General features: G+C 36.3%; 1 protein-coding gene across 15 annotated transcripts in view; it reads left to right on the top strand.

Annotated features, from left to right (window-relative positions):
• STAU2 (staufen double-stranded RNA binding protein 2) overlaps positions 1-18,338 on the top strand; it is a 305,709-nt gene that overhangs the window by 55,649 nt on the left and 231,722 nt on the right. For all 15 annotated transcript variants that reach the window (XM_027064372.2, XM_027064370.2, XM_027064371.2 and 12 more), the window contains one exon: positions 3,566-3,701. In XM_027064372.2, the coding sequence (XP_026920173.1) occupies positions 3,566-3,701 (136 nt within the window). The remainder of the gene's footprint in view (positions 1-3,565; positions 3,702-18,338) is intronic.

Genomic DNA, 18,338 nt, shown 5'->3' on the forward strand with positions numbered 1-18,338 from the left:
ATTTGGCATCTATTGATGATTCTTTTCTGAATCAATTAATATTCTAAAGGGTGCCAAAGGGTGATTTTATCTCTGTCTGTCTGTCTGTCTGTCTGTCTCTTTTTGTGGTTTAAAACAACAGAAATTTATTCTGTCTCAAAGGGTGATATTTTAATTCCATTTATTTTAGATCTGTTAGTTGGCATTCTACCCTAGAATTTTCTTTCCCCTCATTTTTCTGTTTGTTCATTTATTTATATCACTATAGGCTCTTGGATTCCTATTTTGCTTACTGGTTTATAATCTATCATTATTTATTTTGGTTCTCAATTTGTCACAGACTTAGCCAGTGGTATGAACCTTTCAGGTTGACTCCACTGTCCTTCTAGTGTTTCCTCAGTTTTCTTTGAGCATTTCTTACTGTCTGGCACAGTAAGAGATTCCAAAGTCATCTCGTATTATCTTTGTCCTGGTCCCAGCACCAGCCATTTCTTCAAGGAGTCTTGGTTGATTAATCAGTTCATTCTTTGAACGAATATTTATTGAGTGACTGCTGTGCTCCAGGGACTATTCTAACTTCCTACATAGCTGTTTCCTGAAGTGTTAGTATTATGTAGCTCCTTGAAAAGTAGTTGTGGCATTTTTCTTCCATTTTTCACATAATAGGAATCCACAATTGTTGTTATATACGTTTGTATATATAATCAATTAGCCTTGTTCTGTTTTTCACTGATAAATACAGAAGTTTCCTTTAACATACCGAAAAACCGATAGAAATGGATTCTGTGTTGACTGTGTCAACCTTGCAGCCATGTAACACATGAGGATTCTGTGTAATGATTATTTTTATGCAACCTGGGTGCAGCTCTCACATGGTGGAGTGGTACTTAGAATTATTATTTGGAGGTTCTCATACTTTAAAGTTCTTCTTTAACTGTTTTCTGTGAAAGCATTTCTGTGTAGGTAGAGAGGCTGTGTGCATGCAGAGATTCCAGTCTAGTTCTTTATTAAACAGGGATACTTCGCTCTAAGTGTTGAAACCTCTTCAGCCTGGTGTGCACTTGTTTGCTTCTTCTCCACTCTCCTTCACACAGACCAGTGTCTAGCATTTCTGTGAAGAAAATATACCAGCCTTACTTTCAAATGAAGAATTTAGGGGCGCCTGGGTGGCTCAGTCGGTTAAGCGTCCGACTTCGGCTCAGGTCATGATCTCATGGTCTGTGAGTTCGAGCCCTGCGTCGGGCTCTGTGCTGACAGCTCAGAGCCTGGAGCCCATTTCAGATTCTGTGTCTCCCTCTCTCTCTGCCCCTCCCCTGTTCATGCTCTGTCTCTCTCTGTCTCAAAAATCAATAAACATTAAAAAAAAAATTCAAATGAAGAATTTACATGAAATCATTTATTGATTCAAATGATATGAATATAATACTTTTACCTGGCTTACCACCCAGTTTTGGTATAGGTGGGAGGACATTTATATGCCATTAGTGCATTAAAATCACCTCACTGGTGCTTTTTAAACTCACAGTTTCTTATTTATTGCCCTACTTAAACGATGAGGTCTTTTAAGCTTTTTTTTCTTTTTGAACTTTATGCTATCTGTGTCTGTATGATTATGGCCAAGTCAAATTCGGAATGACATGAATCTTAACAACTGATTGATTAACATGCTAGTTATTAAACTACAATCTTTATGAAAGAAGAAAAACTTAAACTTTGAAAGGCATAGACTGCTCGTTGGTGTTAAGTCTTTAGAAACTTTTAGACAATTTCTAATAAAGTTAACCATAAACCTACTCTGCGATCTAGCAATTCCACTGCTAGAGAACTTACTGTGTATGTCTCTGCTAAAACATTGTGTCTTTATACTTGTTCCCAACTGGAAACAACTCAAATGCCCCATTCATAGCAGAATAGATAAACTAATGTATTTATTCAGTGGAATACTATTCAGTGATAAAAAAATGTTTGAAATACTGATATATTTGACAAAATTTCTATGTTGAGTGAAAAGCAAGATAGAACAATGCATGTTCAGGTTTGAAGAACAGGCAAAACTCTGATGACAGAAGTCAGAATAGGTAACTTGGGGAGGTGGGTGTTGCCTGGAAAAAGGCGTGATGGAACTTTCTGGGTTATGGAAATGTTCCTATCTTGATCTGAATGATGGGCACTGAGTGTTTACATGTATAATAATGTGTGGATCTATATGCTTAAGGTTTGTGCATTTTACTTATCCTTTGGTAAAATCCTGTAGGAAAGAAAGAAGGAAAAGAGAATCCCTTTATTCTTGCCTTTCTCTTCCTCTGCCCTGAGTATTGGTATTAAATTAGGGATTTGGACTAATTGGACTCACTATTCAACATGTTAACTGTGCTTTGCTGTTTTTCTTATGCTTATCTTTTCCTTCTTTGCCTCCTCTGTCCTTCCACTCTTTATTTTTCCCCTTAACCTTGGTTATAGTTCCTGTCCTTATACTCTTTAGTGGCTTCACTTGAACGCTTTAGAAATGAGATATGAAAGTGAGCATTATTGACTCTTGATGGATTGCTTATGCCATGGCTGCCAGTTGTGCATTTGTGTCAGGCTCTCCCACCCCTGGTGGGTGCTTTCTGCCAGCCCCAGTTTCTCTGCTGCAATAAGTGGGCCCATGTTTGTACGTGATGAACGGAGTCTTAAATGTATATTGCAGAAGGCGTAATTCAAGCAAAATAGTGTATATAGAATTTACACTGATTACTACTTTCTCCGAAAACTTTAGATTCCTTTGTATAATTTTTTATATGGGATATATATATATATATATATATATATATTTTTTTTTTTAACTAAATAGCCTCTTTTGGTACTCGAAATAATATGATGTAATAATTTACATTGTGTGTTATTTATTATGGATTTTTCAAATTGTCGAAAAAGCAAATAAGATAGTAAACATCCCTATACCCACCACCAGCTTCAACAGTTACCTTGTTTGTCATCTGTCTCTCCTCTGAATTATTTTGAAAGAAGTCTCAGATATATCACTTCATCCAAAAACGCTTCAGTGTGTATCTTTAAAGATTATTTATACAAAGCATTAGTATATTTACTTTGTCTTGTATGTGATAGAAACTCAAAATTTAGTTTTATTAGGTAAGTCCAAGAATTACTGATGACCCTGTATTCATTGCTAACTTCAGCTGCTTGATTAGCAAAATATAAAAATGTTCACAGATGATAATGTTTTTAATGATTAAATAACTGAAAGCTTCCTGGGGTGAGTAATTTATGCTGAAGTTCAGTACTTTATAATATTCAAATTAAGCAATCTATGAGTCTTGTGTTTCCCTTGTTTTGAAATAGTATGACTTTCAAATTGAATTTTTGGTCATGAATATAAAAAAAGGTTGCCAAAACCCCAAAGAGATTTCATTAGAAACAATTTTCCTGTTCATGTAGTTTGTATTTACATCCCTGAGACCATCATACAGACAGGCCATTGACTCCCACCTTGTTTCATGGTAATGACATGTAATGTAAGTATGGCTTGTGTGATTTATTATGGAAATATTTCACTTGTGTGCTTTTAATATTTTTTTTTAAACAGGTAGTATAACTCCAACTGTGGAACTGAATGGGCTTGCTATGAAAAGGGGAGAGCCTGCCATCTACAGGCCATTAGATCCAAAGCCTTTCCCAAATTATAGAGCTAATTACAACTTTCGGGGCATGTACAATCAGAGGTTTGTATGTCTTCTTTGGTTTTGTTCTCATTTATTATTTTATGCACATTGTAAAAGTTTCTAAAACTCAAAGAGTATTTGCAATGTGAAGAGAATTTACTTTGGGCATTTTGCATGGAATTTAGATAAGTCGGGCTCAAAGGAATATTTAAAGTAATATATTTTTAAAAATAACTGGTTTTCAGGAACTAGTTTTTATACAGTCATGAGAGCCCTGTATTTGTTGCAGGCAGGACCATGTTTTAAAATCATGCCACAGTATAGTGCTGAGTTCTCAGTTGACTTGTAGATACTTAGCTTAGCTAGTGTTTTTCTTAATTTGTCCAAATACATTACACACATGAGTATTTTTAATTTATAGGAAATTTGTTGGAAGAATTTACTAAGTTTTTCTACACATTGCATAATTTTGTGATAGTTACAAGTGTAACAGAGTTTTCTTTTGTAGGCAAGGCAGAATTTAAAAAAACGTGAATTTTTTTTTTCTGATCATTTATAAAAGTCACGTAACTCATTGTAGAGAATGTAGAAAATGCAGAAAGTTAAAAAGAAAACATAAATAACTTGTAATTCCAGAAATAAATGCCTTTAATATTTTGATGTATTTTATATATTTTTTATTCTTTGCACATTTATTTAACCAAATTGAAGTTATCCTTTATTCCTTTATATGCAATTTCTACAGTACTTTATGGAGGTACCATATATGAATCACAAAACACACAGACAGATCTTAAATGTACATTGTGATAACTATCATTTATGTATATACATACATATTTATACTTTAATGGATTGCTTTTTACATATGTATATCCTCACAACATCGCCAGCGTGTTCTATCACCCTGAGAGTGTCCTCATACCTATTTGCATTTATTACACCTCCTCCCAGGAGTAACCATGGTTCTATCACTGTAAATTAGTTTTGCATGTCATTGAACTTCATATGAATAGACTCATATAGTATGTACTCTTTTTGTTTGGATATTTTCACTTCGTATAATGGTTTTCTTGTTTATTTGTTTTTGTTTTCTGTTTGTTGCTTGTACTGTATCTGGATTTTGCCATTTTTTATTGCTAAATAGTGTTCCTTTGTTTATGAATATATCATAATTTATTCATTCCACATGTACAATATTGTGCCCTCTTTTCATTGAATAGGGATAATTTTTCATATATTTCTTTTAAAGTTTATTTATTTTTTTAATAATCTCTACGTCCAGTGTGGGGCTCGAACTTACAACCTTGAGATTAAGAGTCACATGCTCTTCTGACTGAGCCAGCCAGGCGCCCCCAATTTTTCACATTTAAAAAAAAATTTTTTAATGGTTTTTTAGTTTTGAGTGACACACAGAGAGAGACAGAGCCTGAGCAGAGGAAGGGCAGAGAGAGAGGGAGACACAGAATCCAAAGTAGGCTTCAGGCTCTGAGCTGTCAGCACAGAGCTGGACGTGGAGCTCGAACTCACGGACCATGAGTTCATGACCTGAGGTGAAGTTGGATGCTTAACTGAGCCACCCAGGGGCCCCCATTTTTTATATTTTTAAGTGATTTTTGAAAAACATTTTTGATGGCTATATAATGCTTCATTTGGCCAGGTTATACTTTACAAGGATATTAAACAGGTACAAACAAAGAATACTTGATGAGTATATAAACGAAATGCACCTGTTGTTGATCATCTAAGTTGTTTTCCCTTTTTTTGGGCAATTGTAAGCAATGTTACCGCAAACAATTTTTACATACAAATTTTTGTTCACATCACTGATTATTTTCTTAAAATAGATTACTATAGGGGAATATTAGGTTGAAAAAAATAATGTTACCCAATTACATTAACATTTGTACTAATTTCTTAGAGTATATTCTGTTCCATTCTGACAACACTGACTTTTAGAAATACATTGTCTTATTTGATGGCTAAAAAGTGGTATGTTTTTAAATTTTGGTTTTATTGATTACTTGTGAGGTTGAACAGTTTTTAAATATTTATTAGTCACTTGTCCTTTTTGATTTGTCTAGTTTAATTTGCTAACTTTTGTTGCATTACCTGACCAGTCTTCAAATGTTTACGTATGGAGGAGAGGGTATTAGCATTGCCTATTTTGTTTAATTTTCCTGCCCACCAAAAATTGGTTTTAGTTTTGTGTTTGTTTTTGATGTGCAACAGTTTTAGATATTATATGGTCTAATCTATAATTTTTGTGTGTTTGATTTCTCCCATTGCTTTTATGCCTAAGAAATTCTTGTGATCAGATGTTTACTAATTCTTAAAAAGAATATTTTTATTGCGCTATAATTGACATATAACATTGTACAAGTTTAAAGTGTGCAACATACTGATTTGGTACATTTATGTTGCATTATGATTGCCATTGTAGGGTTAGCTGACACCTCTATCATGTCACATAATTAACATTTCTTCTAGTGTTAAGATGCTGATACATTTTTAAGAAATTTTTTTTAATGTTTATTTTTGAGAGACAGAGCACGAGTGGGGGAAGGGCAGAGAGAGAGAGAGAGAGAAAGAGAGAGAGAGAGAGAGAGAATCAGAAGGAGGCTCCAAGCTCTGAGCTGTCAGCATAGAGCCTGATGTGGGGCTCGAACTCATGAGCCATGAGATCATGACCTGAGCTAAGTCGGATGCTTGATGGACTGAGCCACCCAGGTGCCCCAAGATGCTGATATTTTTTAAATCATTTTGTGTACTTACTGACGTTACAGTTCGGATGTGAGAGGAAGATATTTAGTGTACATATAACCTGATACCTTTTGGTGTCTTCTTTGGTAGTGCGTATTTACCATTTACAACTCGGTCCTATTCAGATTTTTAAGTGGTTCTTTTAAATACTATTGCTCAGATTCTCTAATAAAAATGTGTACAATCTCTTAGACTTCTGCTCCTTCCCGCTTTTCTGCTGGGTGTGTCAGGGGAATTTACTGTGTTGTCGTGGTAGGGAAGGAGGGACCCTCACCGTTGTGTGGGTGTTCTGTATTGTCCGCTGGGCTTCTCTGCTCTTTGTGGTGATGTCCCTTGCCTAGCAGATAGCCGACACCTTTCTTGCCACCTTGCTGAAACCTGCAGCTGGTGACGTGTAGTCCTGTCAGGTAATGCTTCCACAGAGTCTTGACCATCTCCCCCCTTACTCTTTTGGCCTAAATCCTTAACTCCCTTTGTTTTCCTGGCATGTTTTTCCATTCTTATTCTCTTCTTAGTGTCTCCTAGTTGGAGCATCCAGTGGCAGGCTTACCAGCTCTCAACTTGGTGTCTACACCCCATAGGTGGCAAGAAGGGCATCACATGTCTCTTGTAGTTGCTTTACTTTGTCTTTTTCTGTATAACATACGTATTGCTTTTCTCATGAGCCTGAGGTTACCTAATATAAATAAAGCTATTTGCCTACTTAGCACAATAGATATATTTGGTCACCTGAATTAGATATACTTTGCCTTGCTTGTACTTGCAAGATATTCTGTCTGTCGATTTATAAGTTTATTTTGCGGGGGGCGGGGAGGGGCAGAGTAAGAGAGGGAGAGAGAGAATCCCAAGGAGGCTCTGTGCTGACAGCGCAGAGCCCAATGTGGGGCTGAAACCCATGAATCATGAGATCATGACCTGAGACAAAATCAAGAGTCAGAGGCTTACTGACTGAAGCACCCAGGTGCCCCTTATTTTTAATGCACTATAATGAATAGTCTCATGAGGATATTATATTTAAATGCTTATTGTATTTTGATGTCTATAGTCCTTTATTGAAATCTTAACTAGAGTTTCGATTAGTGAATTTATTACTTTTAAGTGAAGGAAATCTGGTGCTAAAGCAATGAAAAATCAGACAGTAAACTCTGTGGATTAATGTGGAGCTCATATTCTAGCAGGGGAGGCAGTCAGTAAGAAGTGGTTACTTAGTGAGAAGGTGACTTTTGATAGAGACCTAAAAGGAGAGAGGAAGTAAGTAGTGAGAATGTCCTGAGAGAGGGAGAGAATATTCCAAGCAGAACAAACAGCAGGTGCAGAGCTCCTGAAGTGGGAATGTTCCAGGTGTGTTGATGTCTTTACCAGGACACCAGTATGGCTGGAAAACAGTGAACCAAGGGGAAGAATAGTTGGCATATGAGAATGTGACGGGGGTCCTGTGGTTTGGTTTGATTTTTTTTTTTCCTATGGTAAGTTTTATGTTAAGATGCTGACATTTTTCCTTTCTTGGCAATTTCTGGTTTCAAGATGTGATTCCATGGTTGTCATGAGGGGCACAAGAAGTTATTTATGACTTCTTTAGAGGGTTGTGCCAGAGTCCATTCCAACTTCATGGAGAAAGTGGACTTTGCTTCCAGATTGTTGGAGAGGCTTTTGAGATTGTTTTGAGAATCTGCAGATCACAAAAAAAGGTAAAAAGAAAATAGGGAAGTACTGGTAAGCTGCCAGGCCATGTTTCAATGTAAAAGCTGCTCACAAAAGGGCAAACCTAACCATTACTCATTAGGCTGTAAAAATTATGATTTCACATATGACTTTCATTTGCGGATGACAACACCTGAATGTGTTACAGGGAATTTGGAGCCAAAGATCAGAGGGGGCACTCTTCTCCTTGTCGGACTCCAAATGAATCAGTAGCTTCTTAATAAGTCAGGGAATGAAAAGTTAAAAAGTCTAAGAAACAGATATTGTTTAGAGGGATTTATGTAAAGGTCATGTCATTTTCTACTTAAAATAGTATTAAGTAATAATTAATTATTACCCATGTTGTTTTTTTTTTAAGTGTATTTATTTTTATTTAATTCTGTTTTTTCCTGATGAGGTTTCTACACTCGAACTCACTCAAAGGCTAAGGAGGCACTTACAGAAACCACCCCTCTACCCCCATCCCTCCACTGTCCTGTTCTATGATGGCTGGGGAAAAAAAGAGATTTATCCATTAGCAAAATCTGGATGCAAGCTGGATTCTGAAGTACCTCTTTTTGTCACACCCGAGATGTTTCAAAATGAATGTATCCAGTTACATCTTTTTCTTTCTCATTTGGGCCACTGTTCACTAACAGATATAAAGTTGAAAGCTACAAAAATTTATATGACAAAGTGTAGTATGTAAAGTTTGGAGAATACTTTATGCTTTTGTTCTCCTATCTTTGTTATAAAAGTGGTATACATTATCCCAAGGAACAGAATGGTTGAAATCAGGCCTCCAACAGACAGTTTATCAATTTTGTGTATGCACAGATGCAAGGAGCATTACTGCTTGGCTAGTGGCCAAAAGGTCCCCAGTCTGCTGATGCAGATGGCCAAAGACCCACAACTCAAACAAGACTTTGTGAAAATGGGGATTTTTGCCTTAAATAACTGGGAGGTCTCTTGGGGAGATTTCAGGCATGGTTGAATATAGGACTTTAGTGTTCTTTTCCCTCATTTTCCATTTCTCTTTTTAGTTCTTGTCTCATTTTTCCTCTGCTTGGCTTCATTTTTAAAGAAGCTGACTTTCATTTGCTGTATCTCATATGCTACAAAGTCCTTAGACATGTGGTACCAGAGAAGGAACAAGTTTTTGTGTCATTCTTAGGAAAGTCCTAGGAAAGACTGAGTGGACTATCCATCCCTTTGTCATTCAGACTGGATTTGGGGTTTGAGAATAATTAGCCCATGCTTGGGTTTGTGCCCAGCCAGGAGAAACAGGGATTTATCCCATTCAAGTTGCTATGCAGAGCACAATTATTTTATGAAAGATTCCCTCAAGGCAAAGATTCTGAAGGAGAATCATTTCCATTACAGTCAGAACCTTTGGTTCAAATCCTGATTCTGATGCTTTTAGCTGTGTGGTTTTGGGCAAGGCACTGGACCTCTCTTAGTTTCCTCATTTCCTAAATAGAGATGATGATAAAATGAAAGGACTTTCATGAGATCTTTCATTAAGCAAATATTTACAAATGCCTGCTTTTTTGCCACATGTCGTGTTAAGAGTAGATACTTTAGTAGATACTTTACATAGTCTGGTAGACTCTGAGTCCATTAGAAGATGAAAACAATGCAGAGAAACAGTAACAGAGTGATAGATGTGACCATATGGTGCTGTGGAAACACTGAGAACAAGCACCTCACTCATATTGGGGAATCAAAGGAAGAAGCTTCCCAGAAGGAATTGACACTTGAACTGAATCTCCAAGGTTAACTAGGCACTAGCCAGGTGACCAAGGTAAGGAAAAGCAAACTAGGTTTTGGGAACAACAACAAGGAATCCTGAGAAGTTTAGTTCATCATGGGCTTGCAAGCCATGTGGTATGTCTGGAATGAAAAGGCCAAAGTTCAGTCAGGGTGCTGATCTGATGTCCTCAGATGGCCTTGGGAAGAGGTTTAGGTTTATACTGAAGGTGATTGGGAGCCACTGAAGGATTGTAAGCTGAGGGATAAAATAATTTGGTATCTGTTTTAGACATATTGCTTTGGCAGTATGTGGGAAATAGTTTTGATAGGCTTAAAATTCAAGGGAGAAAGATGAATTACAAGGATGTTGTAATTCAGGCTTAAGGTGGTGAGAGCCTGGAACAGTGAAGATGGAGAGGAAGGCAGTGTCTATTTAGAAGTATATTTAGAAGGTGAACTTGATAGCACTTGGGGATTAATTGGATGAGGAAAGTAACTAAGGGTAACTTTCACCTATCTGGATCACTAGTAATATTTTTCACAATGAGGAGTCGGAGTTGATCTTTGGAAACATTAGGAATTCTTTTTCGACTATGTTGAGTTTAAACTGCCTATATTTAGGAAGAACCCATTTTACTGTTCTTTAAAGCCTCAGTGGAGGGTATGTATGGGAAGATTATCTTCAGCTTTGAAAGTTTGTTGGAAGAACACATGGGAAGAGGAACTTCAGGGTCTGGAGCCTCCTTGAAGCTCACACATCAGAATGCATCCTGCAGACAATGACATTGTTTAGGTTACAACCAAAGTTTGAGTGACCAATCTGTTCTTTGTTCATGTAGGATTTATATTTCCTTCTCAAAAGGATTTACTTATGCTGGTTTGTCATTATTTGATTTGGAAAAATTTCATGGCACGCCCCCATGCCAAGCATGGCCATCCTCAGGTGTGGTTGGTATATTTTGCGTCAAGACAATACTTGGTTGCTAATGTATCAGATTCCTGGTCCAATTACTTGTACCTGGGTTAGTAAAGTTGCTTTCTCTTAAGATGTATGGTATGAGTCATAGTAAGTTAAATAAGGAAAGAGAACTATTTTGCTAAAGTTTCTTGTTCCAATGGGCAGAGCCAGGTACCTGCTTGAATCTTCATGGTCTCCCCTCTTGTTGCCCAAGTCTGTGAGACTTGGAAAGAACTTTTTGGACAGCTATAGCTATCAGTGGAAATTTGATAGGGTGAAACAGATTTTTTTTTTTTAACGTTTATTTATTTTTGAGAGAGCATGAGCAGGAGAGGGGCAGAGAGAGTGAGACACAGAATCTGAAGCAGGCTCCAGGCTCCGAGCTGTCAGCATAGAGCCCAGCCGTGGTGCTCAAACCCATGAACTGTGAGATCGTGACCTGAGCCGAAGTCAGATGCTTAACCGACTGAGCCACCCAGGTGCCCCAGATTTTTTGAAGTACCTGAACTGATTTTATTTCATTATGTTAATTATCAGTAAAATTAGAAATAATCAAGATTTTAGTTTATGAAATATTTTGTTGCATTTCACAGTTTGTTATATAGGCTGATGACTAGCTGCTAATACTGTGTGGTGTGCTATTAATTTTGAGCTTGTTCCAACTTTTTAAAATTTTAACATACAGTGTTATATTAGTTTCAGGTGTATAATTCAAACCGTCAGTCTAAGTGTCCTTCACTACTTTCTATTGCCCTTTGAAAAAGCAAGTTGGAAAGTAGAACACTTGAGAAACTGAATGTATTTGTATGGAGCAGTATAAACAGGAAAAGCCTATAATTTCGCTTTCTGCCACCAGGTGGTGCTTGTGTACTGATAAAATAACATGCAGACTGGGTGAGTTTACACTGGTTAGTATTCCAGGGCTGGTGGTTAACTGATAAATGAGAGGTTAAACCATATAAAGTCATTAATATTTTACCTTTCTTTGTCCTATAAATATGTTATTTTCATATGTTTCAACGTAACAGGAAAAAGTCAGCAAAGTACACAGCTTTAAAGCCTCTTGCATAAATGAAATAAATGTGAAGTAGTCAGAAGCAGGAATTCATTCAAGTAGTTATATATAATTTTGTCTTTTGTACATTATATCCCTTGATTTGGGGAACATATTCTTTTCTCTATTGTATACTTTATGTATATTACAACTTTTCAAAATGATGTTTCTTTTCTTTTTAAAAACTTTTAAGCTTATATTTATTGATTCCAAGAGCAAGTGAGTGAGCAGGGGAGGGTCAGACAGAGGGGGAGAGAGAGAGAACCCCAAGCAGCCTCCGCTCCATCAGCACAGAACCCAACGCAGGGCCTGAACCCACAAACCATGAAATCATGACCTGAGACAAAAATCAAGAGCCAGACGCCCAACTGAGCCACCCAGGCACCCGTCAAGATGACATTTCTTTTAAAAATGATATTTCTTCACGAGGATACTACTTTATAGGTAGATTTAGAACTGAAAGGCTATAAGACAAAAGTGTTCAATATTCACTATTTTTACATAGGATTACACTAGTTAAATTAGAAATATGTTTTTATTTGGGGGAAATAAATCCAAACCCATAATAAAGAAGTGTTAAAAATACATTGTGTTTTAAGACTCTTACAGTGAGTCAGAGAAGAGGATTTGAATAGGTTAAGAAAGCAAAGATGAGGGAGAATGAACTGGAGCATGAAGCCAGAGAATCAGAGAGCAAGGGAAATGAGGGGTTTAGTCTGGGCCAGAAGCTCTTGCCTTAGGCAACAGTATTTAAAATTAAGAATAGGAACTAGTGAACATTTTGACTCTTTAAAACAAAAGTTGTGGGGCACCTGGGTGGCTCAGTCGTTTGAGCGTCCGACTTTGACTCAGGTCGTGATCTCTCGGTCTGTGAGTTGGAGCCCCTCATTGGGCGCTGTGCTGACAGCTCAGAGCCTGGAGCATGTTTCAGATTCTGTGTCTCCCTCTCTCTGACCCTCCCCCATTCATGCTCTGTCTCTCTCTGTCTCAAAAATAAATAAATGTTAAAAAAAAATTAAAAAAACAAAAACAAAAACAAAAGTTGTAACTCTTACTCATCTGGTAAGACCAGATATGACATACTTCATTTTATGAAATAGAAATACAACTTTTTGCTTTGAAGTGAAATATAAAGAGCCCTTCCCCACCTCACATCTGTTTCTTCAAATATTAGATAAAAATAAAATTATTAAAAATATTGTGGGACTTCTGCTTTTGGCTATAACTGGGACCAGATTTACTCTCCCCCAAATAAACACCTAGAAAACTTAGGGACGTTTCTTACATTATATGTGAACGGATATAATATATGAAGGGAAGTTATGGTAAGTTAAAGATGTTTATTGATGCTGTGCAAAAAAAAGAATAGTTAAGAATATAATAGTGGGTATAAAATAGAATAAGAAATATAATCTAAAAGAAGGCAGAAAAGAGGGAGAAAAAAAGAGTAATGAACATATGGGATAAATAGAAAACAAAGAGCAAGATGATAGATTTGAACCCAGCAATATCAGTAATTATGTTAAATGTAAATGGTTTAAATGCTTTAGTTAAAAGATAATGTCAGACTTGATAAAAGAGCAGGAAATACAACCATATGGTATATAAAGAAATCTACTTTCATTGTAAAGACACAGATTGGTTAAAAGTACGGAAAATGATATTTCAGGCAAACACTAATCATAATAAAGCTGGAGTGGCTATATTTATATAAGACAAAGTAGACTTCAAAGCAAGAAGTATTATCAAGAATAAAATTACTGGGGCACCTGGGTGGTTCAGTCGGTTAAGCGTTCGACTTCCACTCAGGTCACGATCTCATGGTTCGTGGGTTCAAGCCTTGTTTCAGGCTCTGTGCTCACAGCTCAGAGCCTGGGACATGCTTCAGATTCTGTCTCTGTCTCTCTCTCTCTCTCTGTCTGCCCCTCCCCTGCTCACGCTCTGTCTCTCTCTCTCTCTCTCTCAAAAATAAATAAACATTAAAAAAACTAAAAAAAAAAAAAAAGAAAATTACCAATGATAAAGGATAAAATCATCCAGAAAACCTAACAATTGTAACTATCCATGCACCTATGAACAACAGGCTTTAGAATAACTAGGCAGAAAACAATTAAACTAAGGCACTGGTGTGGGCTAAATTGTGTACCCCCCAAGTTCATATGTTGAAGCCCTAACCTGAAATGTGATGGTATTTGCATATAGGGCCTGTGGGGGGTAGTTAGGTTTCGAGAGGTCATGAGGGTGTGGCCCTCATGATGAGGTTATTGCTCTTTTAAGAACAGACACCATACAGCTAGCTCTGCATATCCTCTGCCCTTGCCATGTGAGGACCTAAGAAGTCGGTTGTCTACGAGCCAGGAAGAGGGCTGTCATCAGAAACTGACCACGTAAGCACCTTGATCTTGGACTTCCAGCCTCCAGAACTGTGAGAAAATAAATTTCTGTCGTTTAAGCCACCCAGTCTGTGGTATTTTGTTATGGCAGGCCAAGCTAAGACAGTGTTCAATAACACTGTCAATGAGTGTTCTGGATCTCCCTGTCTAATAACAGCAGAATATATATTCTTCTTAAGCACACACAGAACATTCACCAAGATAGATGATATGCTGTGCTATGAGACAATTCTCAATAAATGTGAGAGAATTGAAATAATACAAACTGTGTTCTGATCCCAAAGGGATTGAGTTATAAATATGATAAAAATATCTGGAAATTCTTTAAGTATTTGGTAATTAAATAACATATTTCTAAATAATGCATGGGTCAAAGGAAAAATCACCAAGGATATTAGAAAAATATTTTAAACTAAATGAAGATGAAAATGAAACGTTGAGATATGGATGCAGCTAAAGCAGTGCTTGGAAGGACATGTATAGCTTTAAATGCTACGTGAGAAAAGAAGAAGTCCAAAATTATTGCTTAAGGCTTCCATCTTTTTTTTTTTTTAATTTTTTTTTCTACGTTTTTTAATTTATTTTTTTGGGACAGATAGAGACAGAGCATGAACGGGGGAGGGGCAGAGAGAGAGGGAGACACAGAATCGGCTGATGGCTCTGGGCCGAGCCATCAGCCCAGAGCCCGACGCGGGGCTCGAACTCACGGACCGCGAGACCGTGACCTGGCTGAAGTCGGACGCTTAACCGACTGCGCCACCCAGGCGCCCCAAGGCTTCCATCTTAAGAAGCTAGAGCTTGCACTCTCCCTCAAAAAATAAAATAAACATTAAAAAATATGTGAGCATCTTATAGACGCAGAAAAAGCATTTGATAAAAGTCAGCACTCATTCATGATAGAGACTCATCAAACTAAGAATGGAAAGTAGTTTCTCCTTAATGTGATAAGGGATTTCTCTAAACAGTTTATAGCTGATGTTATGTTTTGTGACGGAAGACTGAATATTTTACTTGTAAGGTGAGCAAGGCAGCGATGTACATGTTATCACTTGTAGTTAGCATTGTACTTGAGTTCTATTAAGTGTAATAAGAAATAAAGGTGGGGGGAATATTGGATAAGAAGAAATAAAACTTGTATATGCAAACACCATTAGTTTTTTAGAAAATTCTTAACTCAAAAATGAAAAGCTACTGAAGCAAATGAGTTGAGCAAGGTCACAGGATACAAGGTTAATGTACAAAACATCAACAGTATTTCTATTTCATAGTAATGAACAATTGAACATTAAAATAGTATAAAAGCATGTCATACCCAGTATTAAATCTAACAAAATATATGCACAGATTGTGTACTAAAACTAAAAAATACCGTTACAATAAATTAAAGAAGACTTGATATAGTTAAAATGTCAGTTATTCCAAAGTTAACATACAGCTGTAATGCAATCCCAGTTAAAATCATAGCAGGGTTTTGTGTGTGTGTGTGTGTTTGTAAAATTGATAATATTTGTGTGGAGATGCAAAGAAACTGCAGTTACCACACAGTTTTGAAAAGGATGGACAAATTTGAAGAGCTCATACTACCTGACTTCAAGACTTGTTCTAAAGCTTCAGTAATCAAGACAGTTAAATACTGGCCTGGGGAGTGATCAGTGGAACAGAATAGAACAGAGGTTGGCAAACTGGCTCATGGAGCAAATCTGGTCTCTCTGTTTTTGTGTGGCCTGCAAGCTAAGAAGGGTTTTTACATTTTTAAATGGTTAGGAAAAAATATTTGGAAAAAGATATTTCATACCACATGAAATTTAGATGAAGTTGAAATTTTAATGTCAAGTTTTATTGGAACACAGATAGGATCATTTGTTTGTATGTTGTCTGCAGCTGCTGTCATGCTGTATAGCAGCAGAGTTGAGTAGATATGACAGATTATATGGCTTGCAAAGCCCCAAATATTTACTATCTGGCTCTTCACAGAAAAAAAAGCTTGCTTGATCCCTGGAATATAGAATCAAGAAATAGACCCACTCATATATATAAGTCAATTTGTTTTTTCTCAAAATTAACTTTAACAGAGATGCTAATAGGCAAAGGATACTCTTTCCCTCAAACGGTGGTAAAACAATTGGATATCCAGATAGAAAGAAATGTTTCTCAATACCTTCCTTACACCACAGACAAAAATTAATTAGAAATGGATCACAGACCTACGTGTAAAAGTTAGGGCTGTAAGTTTTCAGAAGAAAATACATTATTACTTTGGAGATAGGCAAAGATTTTATCAAACCTAAAAAGCATGAATCATAATTTACAGAAGAAAGTATTTTGCTACTTTAGGGAAAGGTGAAGATCTCTTCGAACACAAAAAACAAATCATAAAAGAAAAATTAAGAAATTAAACTTTATCAAAATTTAAAACTTCTGATACCTGAAAGTCATTGTTTAAAAAACTAGAAAGCAGGACATACACTGGAAGAAAATAATTGCAATACATAGTTTGACACAGGATTTGTATCCAGAATATATAAATGGACACTTAAAACTTAAGACAAACAAATGAGCAAAGTAATTGAATAGACACTTCACTAAAGGAGAGATAAGAATGGCTAATAAGCCTTTGAAAAGATGTTTGAAATCATTAATTTTCAGGGAAGTACAGCTTAAAACTGTAGTTAAAATTTAAAAAGACTGGCAATACCAAGTGTCATGACTAGTCAGCTGGAACTCTCATACCTTGTTGCTGGGAAGATAAAACTGTATGGCCTTTTTGTCATGGTTTGTAACTTTCTTTTGAAATTAAAGGTATACTTACCATACCAGCCAGCAATTCCACTCTTGGTGTTTACCTAAAAGAAATGAAAATATGTGGCCAAAGATTGTACATAAATATTTGTAGCATCTTTCTTTTTCTTTTTTTCCTTCCTTTCCCTTCCCTTTCCTTCCCTATCCTTCCCTTCCCTTCCTTTTTTCCCCCCTTTTTGCATCTTTATTTATAATAACCCCAAAGTAGTAATATCCACCACCAGTTAAATGGTTGAACAAATTATAATGTAACCATGCCATGGAATACTACCCAGTAGTAAAACGTTTGATTCAACGAATCTGAAAAGCATTATGGTGTATGAAAGAAGCCAGATACGTATGTGTATACTGTAAGATTCTGTTTTCATGACCTTCTAGAATGGGCAAAACTAACCCATAGTGACATAAAGCAGTTCATTGCTTGCCTAGATCCAAAGGTGGGGATTTTTTCTACAGGGAAGGCTTTTGGGGTGATAGAAATATTCTGTATCTTGATTTTAGTGATTGTTATACAGGTGTGTGTCAAAACTCATTAACTGTGAGCTTAAAACAGGCACATTTCATTGCATGCAAATTTTATCTCAATAAAGCTGAGGTTTTTTTTTAAAGTTCATGTATTTTTAAAAGATATTTTGTAATACTGAATTTTCTTTGAAGCTAAAAGTGTGTCTAAAAAAGCAGCAGATTTTGCCTCTCAAGCATTTCTCCAAAACCATTGTAAATGTTTTACTAGGGGCTAAAATAATATTTACCTCATAGAGTGTTTGAGAATAAAATGGCATGTCTATAAATTGCTTAGCTTTTGCCTTTGCTCAGTAAATGTTGTTTAATTGTTAGCCTTTATTATATTGTAGCTAATATAGTTGTAAGTACAGGATCTGGAGTTGGAATGATGGCTGTGTGGATTTGAACAACCTTCTAATTCTCAGTTAACACATCTGTAAATTGGGGAGAATAAATTATGCTTCTTCATAATGTTGTTTTCAAGATTAAATATGACAATTCCATGACTACACATGGCCCGTTTTCTTACTTTACCATAGTGTTTGTATTTCCTTAAAAATAATTTTAAGTATCAGAGTATTTGCCCTAGGACATTGTTATTTTGAGAGATTTTTAATAATTCACTTCTGCCCAATTAAAAAAAATCAGATATGATTCTATTATTATTTCTAAGTATTTACTTACCAGAAGGAATGACTGATTCTATAAAACAGAAATACATACCTTTATTTAGCCTTTTGCTGGAATTTAGTTGATCCTGGAATGATACTGCCATTGCAGCCCAGAAAGTCCTT

Source organism: Acinonyx jubatus, chromosome F2, assembly GCF_027475565.1.
Source record: "Acinonyx jubatus isolate Ajub_Pintada_27869175 chromosome F2, VMU_Ajub_asm_v1.0, whole genome shotgun sequence".
NCBI classification, from domain to species: domain Eukaryota; kingdom Metazoa; phylum Chordata; class Mammalia; order Carnivora; family Felidae; genus Acinonyx; species Acinonyx jubatus.